The sequence below is a fragment of the Elephantulus edwardii genome, unplaced genomic scaffold (genome assembly GCF_000299155.1).
Source record: "Elephantulus edwardii isolate Elephantulus edwardi_28Jun2011 unplaced genomic scaffold, EleEdw1.0 scaffold00068, whole genome shotgun sequence".
NCBI lineage: Eukaryota > Metazoa > Chordata > Mammalia > Macroscelidea > Macroscelididae > Elephantulus > Elephantulus edwardii.
The window spans coordinates 14,153,224-14,176,966 of NW_006399818.1; the positions used below are offsets into that span (position 1 = coordinate 14,153,224).

The 23,743-nt window shown below is 41.6% G+C and overlaps 1 protein-coding gene across 1 annotated transcript in view; it reads left to right on the forward strand.

Annotated features, from left to right (window-relative positions):
* The window catches only part of STAB2 (stabilin 2), a 251,479-nt gene that overhangs the window by 5,738 nt on the left and 221,998 nt on the right, over window positions 1-23,743 (forward strand). Inside the window, exons 2-3 of the mRNA XM_006888578.1 lie at window positions 1,599-1,732; window positions 7,770-7,885. Of these exons, the coding sequence (XP_006888640.1) occupies window positions 1,599-1,732; window positions 7,770-7,885 (250 nt within the window). The remainder of the gene's footprint in view (window positions 1-1,598; window positions 1,733-7,769; window positions 7,886-23,743) is intronic.

Sequence of the window (23,743 nt, forward strand, 5' to 3'; positions counted from 1 at the left end):
GATTGGCACTGGACAGAGCAGAGTTTAGGGCTGCTGTACATAAGGTCGCTATGAGTTGCAAGCGACTCGACGGCACATAACAACAACACAACAACAGGTCATTTGATTCCCAACTTCAGTGTCTCTTCATTGTACAGTCACATCACCTTAAGTTCAGCAGGATGGTTCCATGCTTGAAAAAACAAGGTCAGATTTTAAAAAGCAAGGATTCACACTAAGAAGGATTGGCAAAGTAGCTGCCACAGAAGCTTAAGCACAGCAGCTTGTGAGGACAAGGAAGTTTTGTTCTGTTGTATACCGGGTTGCTATGAGATGAAACATGGGAGCTGATTTGATGGTATCCAACAGCCATGTGTTTGATACCGCCCACTGCTGTTGAGTCAGTCACGGCATTCCAACATTCCCATGCATGGAAGCCTTAAGTTGGAACAGGCCTGAACAGGTGTCCAAAGTTGTAAATCTTAAATTGTAAATCTTTCTCCTATGGAATGGCAGATGGATTCAAACTCCTGAATTTTTTATTAACAGTCCAATATCTAACACATTTACATATCACAATTTATGATCAACAAATATTTCTGATGACTGCAATCTACCAGACAATCCTTAGGGCACAGCACTGAACAAAGTAGAGAACTGTCCCTACCCTCATGGAGTTTATATTCTGCTGTTGTTATTGTTATGTGCCATTGAGTCACCTGTGACTCATAGTGACCCTATGTACAACAGCTCTGAACCCTGCTCTATTATGTGCCAAACTTATTGTCTCTGACACACCTACCTGTAAGACCCCAGTCACTGGGTCAGTCCATCTCATCTAGAGTCTTCCTCTTTCATGCTGTCCCTCTACCCTCCCTAGCATGATGTCCCTCTCCAAGGACAGGTTCCTCCTTGCAACATGCCCTGAGTATGTCAGACGGAGCTTCAGAATCTTTGGGTTACAATTCTGACAACTTTAAAGCAGAAATTCTATCTTCTATGGCATAATGCTGACCCCCCGAGCAGATAATCCTGTGACATAAAAAGCTGAAGAAGTGTACTTGAAGACTGTTGGGTTTGTAGGCAATTAACCTTGTAAAGATACCCCGATGTGACTCAAATTGTTTGCGTCCAGCTGGTAACCAGAACTCACACAGTACCATTTGCACTACTGCAGAAAAGACCCAGGAATCTGCTCCTGCAAACCCTACAGGGTTGATCTACTCTGAAACATGTGGGGTCACTATAAGTTAGAACTGACAGCACAAAACAACAACCTCAAATAAGATGCTTTAATAATGTCTCTCTCATTTCCAAAGTGTATTCTGTCACATATTGTAGGTTTTCCTCTTGGGTAAGAGATTGCAGTGACAGTGCCCAACCTTGCTGGACACTCTTAATCAGGAATGGCAAATGTGTGTATAAGCTTGGGCCCCTCCCTCCTTCACAGCCTCAGCACACATTGTCTTTTTAGACAAGACTGAAAGCAGCAGCTCAGTCACCACTTTGTCATCCCCGCCATCCAGTTGACATTAAGTCTGAGTGCAGAAGGTTGCTCAACTAAGTATTTTGCAAGGTTCTAACCATGAGAATTGAAATTATTTTTTATGTTTTCCCAGGGGAAACGATGTGATAAGAAGTCTTTTCTGACCATTAGAACCGAGTGTCGATCCTGCTCGCTTAATTTGAAAATCGGGTGCCCGGAAGGTTATACCAAGATCACAGAAGGCTCTGTAGGGATTCGAGACTGCAGGTACTGGTTTGTAGAGAAGAATAAGTTTATTGAATGGTGGAACTTGAGGGATTGTAAATGGAAATGGAAACTTCTATCTCAAAAACTAGAAAGAAAAAAAAATTTAAAAATTTTAAAAACCTAGAAAGCATTTCCACAATTTTTCTTATTCTAAGATGACACAACACTTGTACTTAGGTACCTCATATTTGATGACACTGGCTCTAAAGCATGTAATCCTGTCGAATCACTCTCTATTCCAAAATTTCCTACTCTGCGTTACACAGAAACACTTCCCCTTCTTCGTATCTTTGTCTGAGAAATCTGGATTTTGTGTCATTTGATAAAGTGTTTCATGTATTCATACTGGATCTTATAGTCATAGCACAACTAATTATGTATTAAAACCTAAAGAAGGAGCATGAGGAGATGTAACAGTATAGAATTTTATGTGTTGTAATTTTAAAGATCTTTTAAGATTCAATAAACTGATGTCCTGCGTTGGTGGTATAGTGATGAGCATACCTGGTGGCAGGGTTCACAATTCAATACACTCAGAATTCATCACTGATCACGGCAAAGGAAGGGGACGACCATGAAGCCAGCGTACAGGCACAATTGTTTGCTGTTGGCATGGGGTTTTTATTTAGTCACTAATTTTAAAAACAACATTTCTTTTTAATTCAGAGATTTATTATTATATTTCCTGGAAAATGAAACATGGCATTCTTCTAATTTACTATTTCAAAATTACATTCAATTCCTCTGACTGCACTGGGGTCTGAAACCAAAGACATCATTTCTTTTTTTTTTTTTTTCCTCATTTCTTTTTTTTTTTTTTCCTCCTGCGATTTTTTTGTTTGTTTGTTTATTTTATAATCTTGGGGGTTTTTGTTGTTGTTGTTTTGGTTTTGGTTTGTTTGTTTCTTTATTTCAATGAACATCTACAGAGATTTTGGAATTCCATTCATTCATTGTTGCACTTTTCTCCCTGCCCACCCCACCCCACCCCCTGTTGTTTTGTTTTAAATGTATTATTCATTTCAATGAGAATCTACAGAGACTTTGGATTTCCATTCATTCATTGTTGCACTTTTATCCCCTCCAAACCCTCCCCCTTAGCACACTACACTCTTGGAAAAGTAAAAGAAAAATTCTTTCATTGTTTTACAATCCCCCCTCTGCTCCCTGCCCCAGGTCCACTCCACCATACAGCCCTCGCTCTGGACTCTTGCCATGACAAAAACACCTAATAACATATCCCTCTTAAACAGTTTTCTCCCTCATCCGTTTCAATGCAGTATACATCACTGAACCCATCCTTCTCAGTCTCCCCCCAACCCCAATGTCAGTCCTATTTTACAACAGTGGCACCATGGAGTATCTGTCCTTTTGTGACTGAGATACTTCACTCAGCATGATGTCCTCCAGGGTCAACCACTTTGAATAATATTGCATGAGTTCCCTGCTTTTCAGTGCAGCATAGTATTCCAGGGTGTGAATATACCACAGCTTCTCTATCCATTTGTTTGTTGATGGGCACTTGGGTTGTTTCCAACTCCTTGCTATTATGAACAAAGCCGCAATAAACATGGGTGTAGATATATGTTTGGATGTCAGTTATGGTCTCTTTGGGGTATATTCCCAGTAGTGGAATTGCTGGGTCAAATGGTATCTCTATTTGCAACTTTTTGAGACAGGCATATTTGCAACTATTACAGATTTCTCTTAGAATATATCCAAGAACCATTTAGGTAAGAATAAAGATTAAGATGAAATGTTCACTGAAAACAACTTTATACTGGCTAATTTTTTTTAAACTGTGACCAAAAAGGCAATTAGCTATATCTAATTTACCTGTAGAGTGCAGGCGCGCACAAACACACATGCACACAGAGAACAAGATTACTGCACCCATCCTCTGTGTTCTAGAATTGAAGCTTTGGTCTGTCATTCACTTATGCTGGAGAAGGTCTAAGTTAGGTTCTTGAGGGACAGTTGTCTCCGCCCTTGACCTCTCTCTTTACTTGCCTTTAAGAAGAGACTCTTTTACCAGAATTCTCAATTGTTCAAAGAAAATGTTAACCCTCTGTCCAGCTTCATTGCCCATAAAGCACATGATTTTACCATTATCAAGTCTGTTCCATAAATGGGTTTGGGAGTACAGCCTATAGAACATGCACTATTCTTAACAAAATATCATTTGAAAGAAAAGATAATCATGGAATGTTGTTGTTGTTATGTGCCATTGAGTCACCTGTGGCTCATAGAGACCCTATTATACAACAGCTCTGAAGCCTGCCCTGTCCTGAGCCAGTCTCACTGACCCTGACACACCTACCCTCATTGCCCCAGTCACTGTATCAATCCATCTCATCTTGGTTCTTCTTCTCCTGTGCTGTCCCTCTACCCTTCCAAACATGATGTCTTTTTCCAGAGACTGGCCACTCCTGGCCACATGCCTAAAGTATGTCATATGGCGCTTCAAAATCCTTGTCTCCAAGGATCAGCCTGGTGTCACCCTCTCCAGGACAGACTTCTTTGTTCTCTTGGTGATCCATGGTATGTTGAATACTCTTTCCGAGCACAACTTAAAGGCATCAATTTTTCTGTCATTCCTACTCACTTTCCAGCTCTCTGACTTATAGCAAGTAATTGCAAATACCATGGCCTAAGTCAGGTGCACCTTACCCTCCAGACTGACCTTGTCGCACTTTAACACTTTGGAGAGGTCCCTAAGAACTGATTTCCTCATGCAATTTGTCTTTTGATTTCTTGACTGCCATTGTCGAGAGTATTGACTGTGGAGTCAAGCAAGCTGAAATTGTTAACAACCTGATATCTTCTCCATCTTTCATGGTGTTGCCAATTGGCCCAGTGGTGAAAAGTTTGCCTTTATGATATTGAGTGTCAATCTGTATTGAAGACAACAGTTCTTGACCTTCTGCAGCAAATGCTTCTGGTCCTGCTCAGTTTTGGTGAACAAAGAGTGTCATCAGCACAACACAACATCTGTAGGTTGTTGATGAGTCTCCCTCCAATCCTAATGCCACATTCTTCCTCATAAAGTCCAGCCTCCTGACTGATCTGTTCTACATATAGAATGAAAAGATATAAAGGGAGCATGCAACCCTGACACTTGCCTTTCCTGTTTTGAACCATGTAGTGTTTCCTCATTCTGTTCTGATAAATGCTTCCTGATCCAAGTATAGGTTTTGCATAAACACAGTCAAGTGTTCTGGGATTCCCATTCTTCTCAAGGTTAGCCATAATTTGTTGTGATCCATACAGTCAAATAGACAGTCCTCTGGTACTCTTCTTTCAGCCAAGGTCCATCTCACATTGGCGATAATGTCTCTGGTGCCACAGCCTCTTCCAAACCTGGCCGGTATTCCTGGTAGTTCACAGTCAATGTACATTTCTAGTTGTTTTTTATTAATATTCAGCAGGATTTTGTTTGCATGTGATATCAGTGATATTATTTGATAATTTCCACACTCTGATATCTTCCAGTCAGTTGGCCAGGTATAGAATATTATTTCTAAATATACAAAAGTCTAACCCTGGGACAAAAAAGGATTCATGTAAATTGTTGTTGTTATGTGCCATCAAGTCACCTGCCACTCATAGTGATCCTATGTACAGCAGCGCTGAAGCCTGTACTGTCCTGAGCCAGTCTCACTAACTCTGACACAGTTACCCCTGTTGTTCCAGTTACTGTATCAATCCATCTCATCCAGGGTCTTCCTCCCCTGCACTGTCCCTCCACTATTCCAAACATGATGTACTTCTTCACGGACCAGTCCCTCCTGGCCATCCAAAGTATGTGAGAGAGAATTTCAAGACCCTAGCTTCCAATTAGGAATTTGGTTTCACTCTCTCCAAGACAGACTTATTTATTTTCTTGGCAATCCGTGGTAAAAGTATGTACAATACTCTTTTTCCAGCACCACAACTCAAAGGCATCAATTCTTCTGTCATCCTTAGTCATTGTCCAGTTCTCTTACACATAGCAATTAATTGCATAGACCATGGCATGGATTAGGGTCACCTTAGTCTCGAGAGTGACATTGTTGCTTCTCAGTACTCTGGAGAGGTCCCTGACAGCAGATTTTCCCAGTGCAATTCACCTTTGATTTCCTGACTGCTGGTGCCAAGAGTGTTGATTGTGGAGCCAAGCAAGCTGTAATTGTTAACAACCTCAATCTCTTCTCCATCTATCATGGTGCTGCCAATTGGCCCAGTGGTGAGAATCTCTCTGTCTTCTTGATATTGAGCTTCAATCCATATTGAAGATGACAGCCCTTGACCTTGTGCAGCAAGCACTTCATGTAAGTAGACAATAGCATTTAGCCTCCATAGAATAGGTATTCCAGAACTATATCTTAGCCAGTATAAAAAATTCTTCTAAAAACTCATTACCAAAGGCAATGTCACTCACTCCATTATACCCCCTCTGACACAGATATTTCTGAAACTCCATAACCTGCAATCCATGTGCTAAACCCAAGCAACCAACGTCATTTTTTTATCTACTTGACTTCTTACATTTAGATATCTTAACCCTGTTTCCATCATACCTTAATTTTAATTTCTTTCTTTTCATTAAAAAAAATTATGGTTATCTTCTACTTAGAAGGCCAAATATCCCTATTCTTTCTTTAAAAAAAAAATATATATAACAAAATTACAAAATGGGCAAAAGACATGGAAATAAGGACTTTTCCCAGAGGTATATATATTTGGGTGGCCAACATACACATGAAGAAATACTCAAAATCACTGTCAATAAGAGAGATGCAAATCAAAACCACAATGAGATACCACCTCACCCCAGCAACAGGGCAAAGTTTAACAGGAGAGCAAGCAATAAATGTTGGAGAGAATGTGGCAAGGAATTCTTACACATTATTTTTGGGATTATAAAATGGTACAACCACTTAGGAAGGCAGTTTGGCATATCCTCAAAAAGCTTAATATAGACATTTCATATGATCCAGCTATTCCACTGGTTGGAATACACCTTAAGAAAATGAGAACTGAGGTACAAACAGAGATTTGTACACAATTGTTCATAGCAATGTTATTCCCCATCACAAGAACTTGGAAATAGGCCAAATATCCACCCACAAGCAAATGGACTGAGAAATTCACATGAGGGAATACTACACAGCATGTAGGAGCAATGATATTGAAAATCACTACCTACTTTGGGAAGGACAGGAGAGCATTATGCTGAGTGAACTAACTCAGTCCCATAAGGACAAATACTGTATAAGACCACTATTGTAGAAATCAAATGATATGTAGTAAAACATGTATGAGTATCTAAGAGGAGAGGGTAGCAGAGGGGTGAGGACGGGGGGCGGGGGAGAATCACAGTGTTGCACAATTTGATGGATGTAGGAAGGGATGGATAAAGAAAATGGTAATGGTCTGGTGTGAAAAACAATGTATATTAATTTTGTAAGTAAAACAGCATAAAATAAAAATTTTATTAACAAAGAAATCTAGGTAAATTGCTCTTAACAGATTTGCTAGATAGTCCAACACAAGAAAAAGGGTCAAGGAGGCCATGAAAAGGTAGTAGGTGAAAAGGTTTTGTATTCTCACTCTTTGGAGATAGAGTCTCACACAGGTACCTACACTGGAGACAAGGTAATAAAACATTGAAATTGTAGAGGATGATTTTTGTAGAACAAGCAGGATGGATTAGCTAAAGTGTATGGATTTTCTAGGGAGTAAGCATTTTGAATCATTCTGCATGCAGACTCAGAGAACACAGAGATCACTCCTAGTTGGTGGGCACCCAGTCTTGAGTGTTTAATGTTCCAGGAATCTGATAATCTGATGAGGGAAAGTGGGCTTAGTAGTTGTTCAAGAAATAGGAATAGAGTAGCTTTTCAGCAAGGGTTTCAAAATTATGACCAGATAGCATTTTAAGTGAATGGCACTGTCTAACTGTAAAGGACACATTTTTTAAACTACAGCCCCCCTATGAACAAGGCATAGCTGCACTGCACTGATTATGGGCTCACTTCTTCTCTTCATCTTCAAGGTACACGTATGAGCTCAGAAGCTACTTGTTGTATATCCCTGGATGCCAGCACATCTGTAGGAAGGAATACCTCCAGCCTCAGTGTTGCCCAGGCCACTGGGGTCCAGACTGCATGGGTAAGTGGTTCATATTTCTCTTGGACTTAAATATTTGCATCTCTGTTTCTCATATCCCTGAAAACTGAGATATAGGAATCCCAGGAAAAGGAGAGTCAGGGAATCTATTTCTAGAAAAGCTCATTTTAGTTCATTTGTAGAAATCTTGTTGCCTTGTAAACTTGTAGAAAGAAATCTGCCTTCCTGAGGTTCTAGATCTCTCTTTAGGATAATTCTTTTACAAGTCAGAGAGACAACTGAAGGCATATCCACATACATTTAAAATAACTGATCAATGAAAGGAAGTAAGAATGTCAGGCTGTGGTTTTGTTTAAACAAAAATTTTATGGCAACAATCTCAAAGACTTTCTTTAATGCTTTACAACCAAAATAGTCATCAAATCATCTAAAATCTTAAGTCTTACATGTGTTTGTCAAGCTCAATGACATTTCTCAGTATAAAGAAGCTGTGTAAAGTTAACTCATATTCCAATGGATGCTCATACAAAAATTAATTCTTCTCTGTTTCCATTACAAGAAAAATTGCTAGCAAATTCTGAGTTAACAGTATAGAAGTCCATGGCCACATTGAATATCTGTTAACAACTTCGTACTGTTGTTGTTGTTGTTATGTGCCGTCGAGTCGCTTGTGACTCATAGCGACCCTATGTACAACAGCCCTAAACTCTGCTCTGTCCTGTGCCAATCGCACTGTCTCTGACACTCCCATCTCGATTATCTCAGTCACTGAATCAATCCACCTCATAGAGGGCCTTCCCCTCCTGCTCTGTCCCTCCACCCTCCCAAGCATGATGTCCTTCTCCAAGGACCGGTCTCTCCTCACAACATGTCCAAAGTATGTTAGACGGAGCCTCAGAATCCTTGCCTCCAAGGAGCCAGCCGGTTTAACCCTTTCCAGGACAAATCTGTTTGTTTTCCTAGCAGTCCATGGTATTCTCAATACTCTTCTCCAGCACCACAGCTCAAAGGCATCAATTCTCCTTCTATCCTCCTTGGTCATTGTCCAACTCCCTAACGCATAACAAGTGATTGTGAAGACCATGGCCTGTATCAGATGCACCTTAGTCTCCAGGGAGACACCATTGCTGTTCAGTACTTTGGAGAGGTCCCTAACAGCATACTTTCCCATGGCAATGCGCCTTTTAATTTCCTGGCTACTGGTGCCAAGAGTGTTGACCATGGAGCTGAGCAAACTAAAGCTGTGAACAATCTCAATCTCTTCACCATCCATCCTGATGCTGCCAATTGGTCCAGTGGTGAGAATCTTTGTCTTCTTGACAATTAGCCTCAATCCATATTGGAGGCTGCAGTACTCGACCCTCTGCAGCAGGCGCTTCAGGTCCTCTTCATTTTCAGCAAGCAGGGTTGTGTAATCTACATAACTCAGATTGTTGATTGGTGGTCGAACTTCGTACTAGTTATGGATAATCCTCAATAAGTGATGGAAGCTCTTACACTAAAATTCTACAAAATCTAGCTCCCCCTTTTTGCAGGCAAAAATCAAGCCTTGTGATTTATTCATTTACCATCTTCTAAGATGCAGTGAGGAGACAACAGAACATGGCAGGGCTTCATTCTGTAGAATAGGTTCGCTAAGAGTCTGAGCCTAGGGGCAAGGAGCTGCACTGCAATCCCAAAGGCACGTGGTTCAAGGCCATCAGCTGCTCCTTGGGAGAAGGATGGGTAATCTTCTCTCATGCAATTAACTGCATCCGAAAACCCACCTGGGGGTCAGCTATGAGTTGGTTCTGACTCAATGGTATACAACCACAATAAAAAGTAATGAAAATATCTCCTTAATGAGAGCCATTGGTTCTGTTTTGTTTTGCTTTTATTCTGATTAAGGAAATAAAACACAGTTTATAAATGTATAAAAAAATTGTGTTCTTATACTGGAAATGCTGGATATTTCAATTTATTTCATGGATTTAAAAACCCCATGAAACATGGCTTTTAATTTTTAAAAAAATGTAGCTTTAAATGTCGTTGTTGTTGTTATATACTGTGGAGTCAGAATCAAGTTACAGCTGACCCTCCAGAGGGTTTTCAGAGACAGTAAATAGCACTGCCCATCTTTCTCCCATGGAGCTCCTGGTGGATTCAAACCATGAGCCTTTGTGATGGTAGCACAAGACCTTACCACTAAGCCACCAGACTATAGTTATGTCCATATTGTATGGATGATGTTTTTCCCTACTGGTGTTTGTTGTTTTATTTTTAGAAGACCCCATTAGTTTATTTTCCAAAGAAGGAGAGGAGGGGAGGGGAGGATACAAAGGCATTCCATTAGCCAGTGAAAAACAAACCAGTCAGAAAAAGCCGGAATAAAAAGCAACGCCAAGGAACGTCCACGCCATGTTCACACATGACGTGGCCATCGAGAGATAAAGCCATGGGTTGTACCCTGTGCTTCTCTTCAGAATAGTGACTGCATGGGATGAGAAACATCCACAGGGCTATCACTCTGAATCTTCCAACCCAGGGCAAGTGTCATGGGCAGGACTGTCATGTAGGAAGTACAGGAAGTACACGCTGAGGAAGAGGTGAATAAGCGGCAGTTGACCTGGCTGACACCACAGCACTTTAAAAAACAGTTAGCAGTCACAAAACCAAACTGACTCTCCAAAGTGGCAAATCTGTGGCACGGTTGATCTGAGGTGTTTTTTTAAAAAACTAATGTTTTAAAAAACAGTAACTTTCATTTAGCCAGCACTATCAGTTGTTGACCCCTGCTGTGAGAGATTACTGTTGCCCTCAGCCATAGATGTGGAATCAGCCCTGGCTCACGGCACCTCCATGCTCAATGGATTGTAGCATGATCTGTCATGACCCATCAAGTCATCACTGACTGGCTTTCAGAAGTGGATTGTCAGGCTTTTCTTCTGAGACTATCCTAGTCTAGAAGTTGTGCTGAACCCTGTTCATCACCATAACAATATGAAGAACTATGCATGAGATGCACTGGCTGGAAATTGAACCCTGAACTTCTGCACGGAAGGTAAGAAGGGTGCCATCCAGCCACCGATGCGTAATTCTGTGAGAGGCACTTGTCTGTATTGCCTTATTTAATCCTTAGAATAAATCTCCAAAGAAGACATATGTAACCTCAATTTGCTTATGAGGACCCAAGATTCAGAAGGATTATCTCTTACTGGTTCTCTTGGGCTAGCAAGTGATAAAGCTGATTCAAGTTCAAGGCTATCTCATGCCCAAATCTACTCACTTTATACTGTCCCACTGCTAAAAGAAAGAGCTTCAAAATGGGTTTCTAAATTGCCTTTTAACTGTTACATCCTTTCAGTCAATACCTGGATTATAATCCTTGCCTCAGAAAAGTCAGTTCAGAGGTTTAGACTGTTCTGACGCTTCTCTGTTTTAACTGTTCTGTGTTTGATTCACCACCCCAGCATATGATTCTAAGGCCATCAAGAATGAGGACACAAAAGCAGTGTCTTAAAGCAATTCACCCAGACTTTCAGATTGTTCGGGCTGGATGCTCATGTATCTACAAACTTAGCACCAAATATAATCACAATAACATCTAATTATTCTAGATCTTTTACACAACAGAGAGAACCTTTAGATAAGTTTTTCCAGTTTCCTAACCCACACATACAAATCTGATGCTAGTAAGTTAGACACAACCCAAAAACTGTCAAAAAGGCAGTTATCTCCAGCGTCCTGATACACCACAGAGGACAGAAAATGCTCAACTTGCTACCAAAAATGGGTTTGGAACAAATTCTATCACTTGCAGGTTTGGTTAGATTCTTTTCTGCTCATGTCTTAGACTCCATCTGTCAGAGGTGGGTTAAAAGTCCTATATTTTGGGAGCTGTGGTGGCCTAGTTGCAAGAAGCTGCACTGCAATCCCAGAGGTATGCGGTTCAAATCCACCAGATGCTCTGCTGGAGAAGGTGGGGCAATCTCCTCCTGTACTAGTCAGATTCGATTTGACAGTACACACAAAAAATAATAATAAAATAAAATAATCTAAAAAAAGTCCTATATTTTAAAACTACTATTCAGTGACTGGGATAATTGGGATGGGAATGTCAGAGACAGTGCGATTGGCACAGGACAGAGCGGAGTTTAGGGCTGTTGTACTAGGGTCACTATGAGTCGCAGGCGACTCGACGGCACATAACAACAACAACAACAACAATTGTTATGTGCCATCAAGTCACCTGCAACTCTATATACCATAGCTCTGATGCCTGACCGATCGTGAGCAAACTTACTGTCTCTGACACACCTACCCCTATTACTCCAGTCACTGAGTCAATCTATCTCATCCAAGATCTTCCTCTCTTGCACTGTCCCTCTACTCTCCTCAGCATGATGTCCCTCTCTAAGGACTCCTTGAAACATGCCCTAAGTATGTCAGACAACGCTTCAGAATCCTTGTCTCCAAGGAGCAGCCTGGTTTCACCCTCTCAAGTATGAACCTGTTTGTTCTCCTAGCAGTCCATGGTATATTCAATACTCTTCTCCAGCACCATAGCTCAAAGGCATCAATTCTCCTTCTATCATCCCTCATCATTGTCCAGCTTTCTGATGCATAGTACGTAATTGTGAAGACCATGGCCTGATTCAGGCACATCTTAGTCTCCAGACCGACATTGTTGCAGTACTCTGGAGAGGTCCCTGACAGCAGACTTACCAATGCAATTTGTCTGCTGGTACCAAGAGTGTTGATTGTAAAAGCCAAGAAAAAACTACTGTAAAGATTCTAAAATGTTAGTATACTTTATACTCACCAAAGTATGTGGCAAAGAAGGCACTTCATATGAATGCATGGCTCACAGTCAAAATGGACTTCTGATTCATGAAATCTGAACTAAATGGCATTCTATCTATGAGCCTCTATGAGAGACAAGGTAGCTTGTGGAAGGGAAGTTTTTGATAGTTCAGTGGTAGATGCCTCACCTCCCATGAAGGAGACCCTCATTCAATCCCCAGGCAATACGCCTCAACACACAGTCACCACTGTCTGTCAAAGGGCATGAAATATTGCTGAACAGCACTCACTGGAGCTTCTAAACCAAGACCAACTAGGAAGATAAGCTTGGAAATCTCCTGAAAGCTGGTCAGTGAACACTCTATGGCTCCCAACTGTCCGTGACAGGACAGTCTTTACTTATGTTGTGTGTGGGCTTGCCATATCAGTAGGGTCAGAGGTCAACCCGACAGCAGCTAACAATAACAGCAAGCTTATGAAATATGGACAAAGAGAACTCAAAATTTCAATGAGTTTCATTCCTGTCCATTGTGGTATGAGCAGGTGAAAGGTTCATCTCTTCGGTCAAAATCCCAATTTGGGGGGGGGGGGGGGGGGCGAGAATCCCAAGGAGTCTGAAAGAATTCTGTGAAGGTTCAAGTATTTCCTTCTGATAGTTCTCGAGACCTGTCAAGAGAAGCAAAATGTAAAAGCCAAGGACAGGATTTCTGCTGTCTTCTCATTGATGCAAATGGGCATTTCCCTTTATCTTCATCCTGCAAACACATGAAATGTCTCGAGGGGCTTCCTTCCTCTGGCTCAGGAAAGAGAACTGACCTCTGCTGGTCTCTATTTCACTGCTCCCAGTTCATAGTGACGACAAGCGAGAGCTTGGCTATCTCTTTACATTTCCGCAAGGATGGGCCGTTTCAAGCTGCTGATATGCATCCTTCTTTTTTGAGGAAATACATTCCCAGGCGCTGTACTGGCCTTGTTTCCAAGGCAAGTGCAGCATCGACTTCCTTTTTAATTTTTGTCCACTGTTAATTGTTGTTTATTCAATAACTCATCATAATATTTCCTATACAATTTTTAAATATTTTTTCCCGTTGTTGAACATTTTCTTCCGCCTCCCTTCATCCCATCCCCTCAACCTAGCTCACAATGAACCCCTTGTTCCAGATTATTGTCATACATATAATGCCTAATCACATATTCCTTTCTGACAGTTATTCCCCTCATCTGATCTACTGCAGTGTTCATTATCTAGCCACTCTTTTCTCATTCTCTCACCAACCCCCATGTCTGTCCTATTTTATAACAGTGGTGTTATGCAGTGTTTATCCTTTTGTGACTAAGATCTTCCACTCAGCATACTGACCTCCAGGCTCACCCATATTGTATTATGGTTTACAAGTTCGTTACTTTTCAATGCTATGTAATATTCCATTGTATGAAAGTATCATAGTTTTACTATCCATTCTTTTGCTGATGGGCACTTGGGTTGCTTCCACCTCTTTGCTCTTGTGAATAAAACAGCAATAAACATGGGTGTACATACATCTGAGTCATGGCACTGGTTTCTTTAAAGTATATTCTCAATAGTAGAATTGCTGGGTCAAACGGTATTTCTATTATCAACTGTTTGAGAAAGCTCCAGACTTCTTTCCATAGTGGGCGTACCATTTTATATTCCCACCAGCAGTGAGTGAGAGTTCCAATCTCTCCACCAGCATCTTTTGTTTGCTGCCCTGTTGAACTTTGCTATTGTTGCTGGGGTGAGGTGATACGTCATAGTTGCTTTGACTTTTATCTCTCTAATAGCCAAGGATTTTGAGCACTTCTTCATGTGTTTGGTTGCCATCTGAATGTCTTCTTAGTGAAGTGTTTATTCATATTCTGTGCCCATTTTGTGGTTGGGTTGTTTACCTTTATCTTGTTGAGGATCTGGGTCTCTTTTGACCTTCCTTATTCATTGCCAAACTTTCACATGCACATTCCTTGGTTTCTATATATTTTCTTATTTTGGATAAGTGAGACTAGGGAATGCAGGGTACATCCTTTTGCCCCTGGCTTATTTTACTCAGCATCACCTTTTTAAGGTGCATTAAGCTGTAGCATGAAATCACTGCATTATTTCTGCACTTCCTATTTTATCAAATATCATTCACTCTTAACAACTCTGGGGTACTTTTAAAAGTTATGTGAAGGGGAGCTCTCGTGGCTTAGATGCAAGAAGCTGCACTGCAATCCTGAAGGCACACAGTTCAAATTCACCAGATGCTCCGCTGGAGAAGGAGGGGCAATCTCCTCCTGTGCCAGTCAGATCCGATTCAATGGTACACAACAAGTGGGGGGGAAAGTTATGCTAGTAGTATATGATTCAAATTGGAAAATAACTGTATGATCAAGATTGAAAATTTGGAAAACAGAAAGAGGGGAGGGGCCCATCATCTTTTAAAATTAAGAAGGCACAAATTTTCATTGGGGGAAAAAAAAGCCACACTGACATCAGGAAGGAGTTTCTGCCAGGAGATAGCATGCTCTTTACTCTAATTAAAAGTTAGATTACTTCGTCAAATCTGCATAGGGAAAGCTTTTCTCATTAGCACAAAAACATATTTTTAACCTTGATAATTAGATCACACTTTAACAGATAATATTTTATTTGAGATGAAAGAGACTTTTTTTAACACCCAGTTCTTTTTAATTCCATCAGCAACATTAAGGTCTACGTGCAGCAATGCAAGGGACGGTGGGAACATTCAAAACTAAAAGTCAATGCCATTGAGTCAGAACTAATTCAGAGCTGACCTTGCACTTCATTCCCAAGGCTGTACATAGATCAATCACCTGTAAAAAGATGATCCATGTTTTTCCCAGGAAGACAAAGTGTGAAGGAATTACCCTTAATTCTCATAACCTCAACGATGGCAAAGGCTGTTTGATAATTGTAAGGGGAAATGATCTTGATATTTCTTGATATTTCTTTTGAAGATCAAGGTCATCAAACATCTGCATTGATTGGTGCAGCCTGTTGTTCGTGTTTTCCAAACTCTTTTTCTCTCCTACCTCCTATTCCTTGTCAGCCTCTATAGAAGTTGCAAATAACAGGCTCTTGTGAATTTGGAATCACTCATAGGCATGGCCCTTCTCACTCTGAATGACTGATAATGCTGAGTTCACAGCAATCTCCCAGATAAGACAATTCATTGCTGTAAATGGAATCCTTGGCCATATTCTTCGCTTAGGACTGTGATCTAAGCTTTTTAACAAAGATGGTGACATACAATAGGCGCCTTAGGAGTTCCTTGAGGTATAGAGTTACAGGGAGGTCGCTGGCCTCTTGCTGGGCAGGAAGTTTATTATCTTCCTTCCCAGGAGTCAAACAGCCATGGTTTGCTGACAGCTAAAAATGGCTAAGCCTCCTGCAAAGTCACAATGCAAGGGACCACCAGAGTAGTGGGGACATAAGGGAAATGTGATAATGACCTAAAATAGTTTATCAGCTACTTGAACTTCACACAATGCATCAGGAATGTGTCCTTATAGCAAATCCTACAATGCCTTTTTCAAGAGTGGTTTCTGGGAAAGTCAACTTTAAAAAAAAAATATGGACCAAAGATTATAGAACAGGAACTCTTGTGGCCTGGTCCACAGGGAATTGCACTACTAACTCAAGGACTATGTCTCTGGCAGTTCAAATCCACAACTGTTCCAAGGGAGAGAGATGGGCAACCACCTCTTGTTTGATTTACAGCCTGGAAAACCCACTGGAGGATGAACTATGCCTACTCGACAGGGATGACTCTTCGAAGATAGGACAGGTTAGTTGTTAGGTGCCATTGAGTTTCCTGCAACTCATAGCAACCCTCTTTACAATAACTCTGAACTCAGCCCTATCCTGAACCAATCTCCGACAGACCATTTCTCCAGTCATTGAGTCAATCCATCTCATCTGGAGTCTTCCTCTCCTGCGCTATCCCTCCACTCTTCCAAGCATGATTTCCTTCTCCAAGGACTGGTCCCCCCTGGCCATGTGCCATGTGAGACAGCGCTTCAAAATCATTGGCTCCAGGGAATAGCTAGGACAGGTTTCTCTAGGATAGGCCTATTTGTTCTCCTGGCAGCCCACAGTATGTTCTACACTCTTCCCCAGCACCACAACTCAAAGGCATCGATCCTTTTTTTCCTATCATCCTTAGTTATTGTTCAGCCTTCTGATGCATACCAAGTAACTGCAAATATTATGGCATGGGTCAAGTGCACCTCAGTCTCAAGACTGACAGCATTGCTCTTCAGTACCCAATGCACTTTATCTTTTAATTTCTTGGCTGCTGGTGTTAAGAATGTTGATTGTGGAACTAAGCAAGGTGAACTTGTTGACAACTTCAGTCTCTTCTCCATCTATCATGAAGCTGCCAATTGACCCAGTGGTGAGAATCTTTGTTTTCTTGATGTGTAGCTTCAGTCCATGCTTAAGTGTTAACCAGATGATGGTGGTAGTGGTGTTAGGTGTCTTTTAGTCAGCTATGAACCCTATGAACAAAGATCTACACAGAATCCTATGAGCAACCCTGTGAAGAGCAGATCTAAACCTTGCCTTAGCAGACACAATCCTCATTATTTCTGTTATATGTGAACCCATTGTCATCATCACTGTCAGTCCATGCTGTTGAGGGACTTCTCTTTCTCTGACCCTCCACATTTTCTATAGCATGATGCCTCTCCCTCCCCAGATTGTTTTCTCCTGAGACTATGCCCAAAAAAAGTGAGATGAAGTTTCAGCATCCTTGCCTGTTAGGAGCATTCTGGTTACACTTCCTTTAGGAAAGATTTGTTCCTTTGATAGTCCAGGGGATACTCACCAACAGCACCACTCAAAGGCATCAACTCCTCCTAAGTCTTCCTTATTCATTGTCCGAGTTTCAGAAGCATAGGAACCAATTTCAAACAACACGGCTAGAAGTCTTTACACTGACATCCTTGACCTTTAGAAGTTTGGAGAGGTCACTGAGAGTAGATTTCCCCAAATGCAATGTTGTTGTTGTTGTTATTGTGAGTCGCTTGCGACTCATAGAGACCCTATGTACAACAGCCCTAAACTCTGCTCTGTCCTGTGCCAATCGCACTGTCTCTGACACTCCCATCTCGATTTTCCCAGTCACTGAATTAATCAACCTCATAGAGGGTCTTCGCCTCCTGCACTGTCCCTCCACCCTCCCAAGCATGATGTCCTTCTCCAAGGACCAGACTCTCCTCACAACATGTCCAAAGTATGTCAGACGGAGCCTCAGAATCCTTGCCTCCAAGGAGCCACTGAATACAACAGGTCCTTTAATTTCTTGACTGCTGCAACCCTGGGTGTTAACTGTGGGTCCAAGTTGAATGAAATCATAGACAACTTCAATCTTTTCTCCACCTCTCATCATGTCGTCTGTGGTCTGGTGGTAAGGATTTTTGTTTCCTTGATGTTGAGGCATAACCCGTATTGAAGGCTGTATTCTTTGATCTTCTACAGTAAGTGCTTCGAGTCTTCTTCATTTTGTGCAAAGTTGTGTCATTTGCATAATGCAGGTTGTTGAGAAGTCTTCCTCCAATCCTGATGTCACATTCTTTCTTGTCTAATCTAGTGTCGCAAATTATTTGCTCAGCATATAGAGTGGAGAAAGGATGCAACCATGATACACACATTTCTGATTTTATACCATGCAGTGTGCCCTTGTTCTGTTTGGATAACTGCTTGGTTGTCATGTAGAGGCTTCATATAAGCACAATTAATGTCCTGAGATTCCCGTTCTTCTCAATGTAACCAAATGGTGATTACTGTTGTTATGTGCTGTAGAGTCACTCGTGACTCATCTATGTACAATAGCTCTGAACCCTGCTCTACCCTGTACCAATGTTACTGTCTCTGACACCTCAAACCCCATTACCCCAGTCACCGAGTCAATCCATCTCAGAGGGTTTCTCTCTTGCATTGTCCCTCCCAAGCATGATGTCCCTCTCCAAGGACTGGTCCCTCTTTGCAATAAGGCCAAAGTATGTCACACAGAGCTTCAGAATCCTTGCCTCCAAGGAGCAGCCTGGTTTCACCTTCTCCAGGATGAACCTGTTTGTTCTCTTAGCCATCCATGGTATAGTCAATACTGTTCTCTAGCACCACAGCTCAAAGGCATCAATCCTCTTTCTATCATCCCTGTTCACTGTCCAGTCCTCTGATACATAGCAAGCAAATGGTATAAATGGTGATTTGTAAATAAAAGATGCATAATTTGAGGCCAAATAAAAGGAAAGGACTTAGAGTTTGAAGACAGAAAATAGTATAAGTTTGATGTTGTTATGTGCCATCAAGTCGCTTGTGACTCATAGCAACCCTATGTACAAGAACCCTAAACCCTGCTCTGTCCTGTGCCAACCCCACTGTCTCCGACACACCTACTCTCACTCCCCCAATCACTGAATCGATGCATCTCATTGAGGGTCTTCCTCTCCTGAGCTGTCCTTCCACCCTCCCAAACATGATGTCCCTCTACAATGACTGGTCCTTCCTTGCAACATGCCCAAAGTATGTAAAGCATAAGAATCCTTGACTCTAAGGAGCAGTCCAGCTTCCCCCTCTCCAGGACAAACTTGTTTGTTCTCCTAGTAGTCCATGGTATATTTAATACTCTTCCCCAGCACCACAGCTCAAAGGCATCAATTCTCTTTCTATCATCCCTATTCACTGTCCAGATCTCCAATGCATAGCATGCAATTGCAAAGACCATAGCTCAGATCAGGTGCACCTTAGTCTCCAGCATGACATTGTTGCTCTTCAGTACTCTGGAGAGGTCCCTGACAGCTGAGTTACTCAATGCAAATCCATGAGTGTTGACTGTGGAGCCAAGCAAACGAAAACTGTTAACTATCTCAAGCTCTTCACCATTCACACTGATGCTGCCAATTGGCCCAGTGGTGAGAATCTTTGTTTTCTTGATGTTGAGCTTCAATCGTATTGAAGGCTGCAGTCCTTGACCTTCTGCAGCAAGCACTTCAGGTCTTCCTCAGTTTCAGCAAGTAGGGTTGTGTCATCTGCATAACGTAGGTTGTTGATGAATCTCCCACCCATCCTGATGCCACATTCCTCCTCGTACAGCCCAGCGTCTCAGATGATCTGTTCTGAATACAGATTGAAAAGTTATGGAGACAGAATACATCCCTGATGGACCCCCTTCCTGATTTTGAACCATGCAGTGTCTCCTTGCTCTGTTCTGATGACTGCCTCTTGGTCCAAGTATAGGTTTCCCATAAGCACAATCAAGTGTTTAGTAGAAGTTATACAACAGAAAAACCAAAGTGAAACAAGCACTCTCACCAACTCGATCCTAACTCACTGTGACCCTCGACAGACACTTTACATCTAAGAGGGTAAACCTCCACTAGAAGAGAGAGTCCATCTTTCTCTTGTGAAGGAGCTGGTGGATTCACACCACTGGTATTTCAGTTATCAGTTCAACAGGTAACATGATATACCACCACCATACCCTGCATGATTTATAGTTTGTTTTAAAATAACCTTTTTCTTATTTTAATATCTGAATTTGTTTTCCTTTCCAAAGAGTATAAACTCTAGCAAATGGGCTTGCATACGATGAAGACCATGAGGATTGTATAGGTCAGGGAAAGTTTTCAGTCTGCTGTCCATATGGGGCATTATTAATCTTGGTCAATTCAATGGCACCTAGCAAGAATATAGTAATAAAAGTTAGCCATAGTGGCACGGTGTGGAGCACTTTGTACTGCTAACAGAAAGATCAGCAATTTAAATCCATCCTCCAGGAGAAATCTGGATTGTCTCTTCCCTTAAAGATTTATAAAGCTGGAAATTTAGAGAGTTGCCATGAGTTAGAATCAACTGGACAACACCAAGGTCAGAGTCTTTTTGTGTGTTTATATAGAAATTTTACTTTACCATGTATAGGGACTCTGATCACCTTTCCCAAAGTTATCTTTAGAAACATGATTTGTTCGTGGATATTTCTTCCATGTGTGTGTGTGTGTGTGTGTGTGTGTCACTGAGTCAGATCTCACTGACAGAGGAGGAGATTGACCCCCATTCTCCAGGTGAACGTCGGTGGATTCATACCAAGCACCTTCGGGAGTACAGCGCAGCTTCTTGCCAAGAAGCCACCAGATCCCCATTTATTTTTAAAGTATGATTTACAGATAATAAAGCTGACTCTTTCTAGAATAAACCAAATAATAAATTCTATAACCACCACCACACTTAAGAAAGGCTTGCTGCCAACAGATTCTGATTTACAGGAACCCTTCATTGGGTTTCCAGGTCTGTAAATCCTTACAGGGGGAGACTGGCTCACCTTTCTACTTCAGAGAAATATACCTGATGTTGTTAGGTGCCATCAAGTCAAGTACGACTGATAATGATACTGTAAACAACAGACCTGAACCCTGGCCTACCCAGGAAGGGTAGCAAGGGAAACAGGAAACAAAGTTCCTGCTGATCTCTAGCCTCCAGGCATATTTTCCTGGATTAGGTGCACCTTAGTCTCCAGACTGACATCATTGCTCTTCAATACTCTGAAAAGGTCACTATAGCAGACCTTCCCAATGCAATTCATCTTTCAATTTCCTGGCTGATGGTACCAAGAGCATTGAATATGGAGCCAAGCCAGCTAAAGCTGTTAACAATCTCAATCTCTTCACCATCTATCATGATACCACAAGTCAATCTAGTGGTGAGAATCTTTGTTTTCTTGATGTTGAGTTTCAATCTGTAGTTAATGTCATGAGTATTCTTTTAAAGAGCTTTTATGAAAGTACATGAGTAGTTCTAGGGAGCCATTAGAGTGTCTTCAAGAACTGATTCTGTCTGTGACTAGAAATGTCTTCTTTTTTAAGAATCAGGGTTTTGCTTGTTTGTTTTCTATGGATTTTACATATGACAAATGGCTGTGGTACAAGTGAGCTTTGGCCAGAGATCCTTTATGTTGGAGGTGGCATGGGAAGGAAGGCAGGAAAGGGGATACTTGAAGGTCCTTGGAGAGGAGGAATGTTATCTCAATTGAAGTGAATTCTTGAAGAGGACTGCATGTCACATTACACGTGCCAGCAGTATGAAGCATGACTTTGGACAAGTCCTTTAACTTCTCTATGTCTCAATATTCTCATCCAGAAAATCGAGCCAATAATAGAACTGCACTCCAGGGGGTTGTTTAGAATACACGTCAATACATGTGGCCTTTACGAGTCTCTGGAATTTCTCATCATTAGCTGTTTGTGGAAGCAGTTGCCTTGCTAATTGAAATTTGTCTATTTTAAGCTTCTGCTAGATTTTTAAGTTTTTAGATATTGTGGTTTTAATGAAAAGTTGACAGAGAAAATTGGTTTTCCATTCACCAATTCATACACATTTTGATTTGTGACACTGGTTGCCATCTCCACACTTCCTCCATGTGTTTACCATTACCATCCAGCCTTCGTTCCTATCTCTTCCTGCCTGCAGAGCTTTATCTCTGGGCCAATACTGACCTTTGGCTCTCCTGTGGTTGGTTGTTCTAAAGAGTGCATCCGTCCCTGGTGTGACATATATGCCTGTTTATTGTTTGGCTGAGAGTTGAGCCACAGGGATGAATTTAGTTCCTGGAAAAAAGAGTGACTCATGGCCACGGGCTTGGGTGTTCCACCACTGTCTATCAGTCAATAAGTCTAGCCTTCTCTATGATTTTGAATTTTGTTCTGTATTTTTCTCCCACTCTACCCAGGCCTTCCCATCATGATCCCTGTCAAAGTGATTGGCAGTGGGAGCCGGGCACCATCTAGTGCTTCTAGTCTCTGAGTCAAGGAGACTGGAGTTTGCATGGTTCACTATTGCTTTAATCTATTTGTCTCCATGTATATTTTCTTTTCTTCATGCTTCTTTGCTCACAAGAGAGAGACCAATGGTTGCACTTGCTTGCAAACATTTATGGTCCAGTCTTTTAGACACCCAGCTGGTTTCCAGGGGCCATCTAAGGTGCAACTACTGATCTCTCACTCAGACCCTCAGTCTAGAAGGGATCATGGTGGAGAGTCATCCACAGAGTGGGAGAAAAATGTAGAACAAACTGAAAAGCGTACAGATAGCAAAGCTTGTTGATCTGACATGGAGTAGTGGAGCCCCCCCACATCAAGACTCTGGTCTTTAGTCACCCTTCAAGCCTGAAGCTAAGCTTACCTCTGAGGCTCAACTTTAAGCCAGACCATAGGCCTGCAAAGTAAACAAAAACACCAAAGTGGTATTCACTCCTTAGGACAATCAGCCACATAAGATTAAAGGGCAGAATGTGCCAATGGCAAAGGTCTGAAGGCAGGAGAGGGTAGGATAGAGGGATTAATGAAAGCCAAAATCACAAGGAGGAAGTGGGAAAAGTGCTCTTTTCCCCTTACTTACAATGTGGAGATTGTCATAAAAATTTATACGTATAGTTGAATGGTAAATCAATTTTCCTGCAGATTTTCACTCAAATCATAACTGAAAATAAAAATCTTTTAAAAGCCCTAACAACAACTCATCGCTGTCAAGTTGGAAGCAATGCACAGCTGATGATCCAGCAAGTTTTCAGAGATTGTGAATCACACGGGAGAAGACCGCTCATCTTTCTCTCACAGAGCAGCTGAGGGATTGGAACCGTTAGCCTTTGGGCTGTCAATGCAACTCGTTACCCACTAGGTGACCAGAGATCCCCCAAAAGTCCATTATAGACTACTGGAAAAAAACCAAACAAACAAAAAAAAAAACCCAGTCACTACTCCCCAAAGTGGGATATAAAACATTATCTTTGGGGGCTATGTAATGTCAATTAATGTTATCCCAGTTGAAACCTTGATGTCTCCTGAGACTATGGACGTGAGCCCCAGGTATTTAATTATGGTAAAGAAGTTTTCATGATGTTTCCCATTGCCCTGTATGGTATACAGTATTCAGGAATGTATTTTTAGTAATACAAATATGTTGTTGTTGTTGTCCTGTGCCGTCGAGTCGCTTGCGTCTCATAGCGACCCTATGTACAACAGCCCTAAGCCCTGCTCTATCCTGCGCCAACTGCACTGTCTCTGACACTCCCATCCCGATTATCCCAGTCACTGAATCAATCC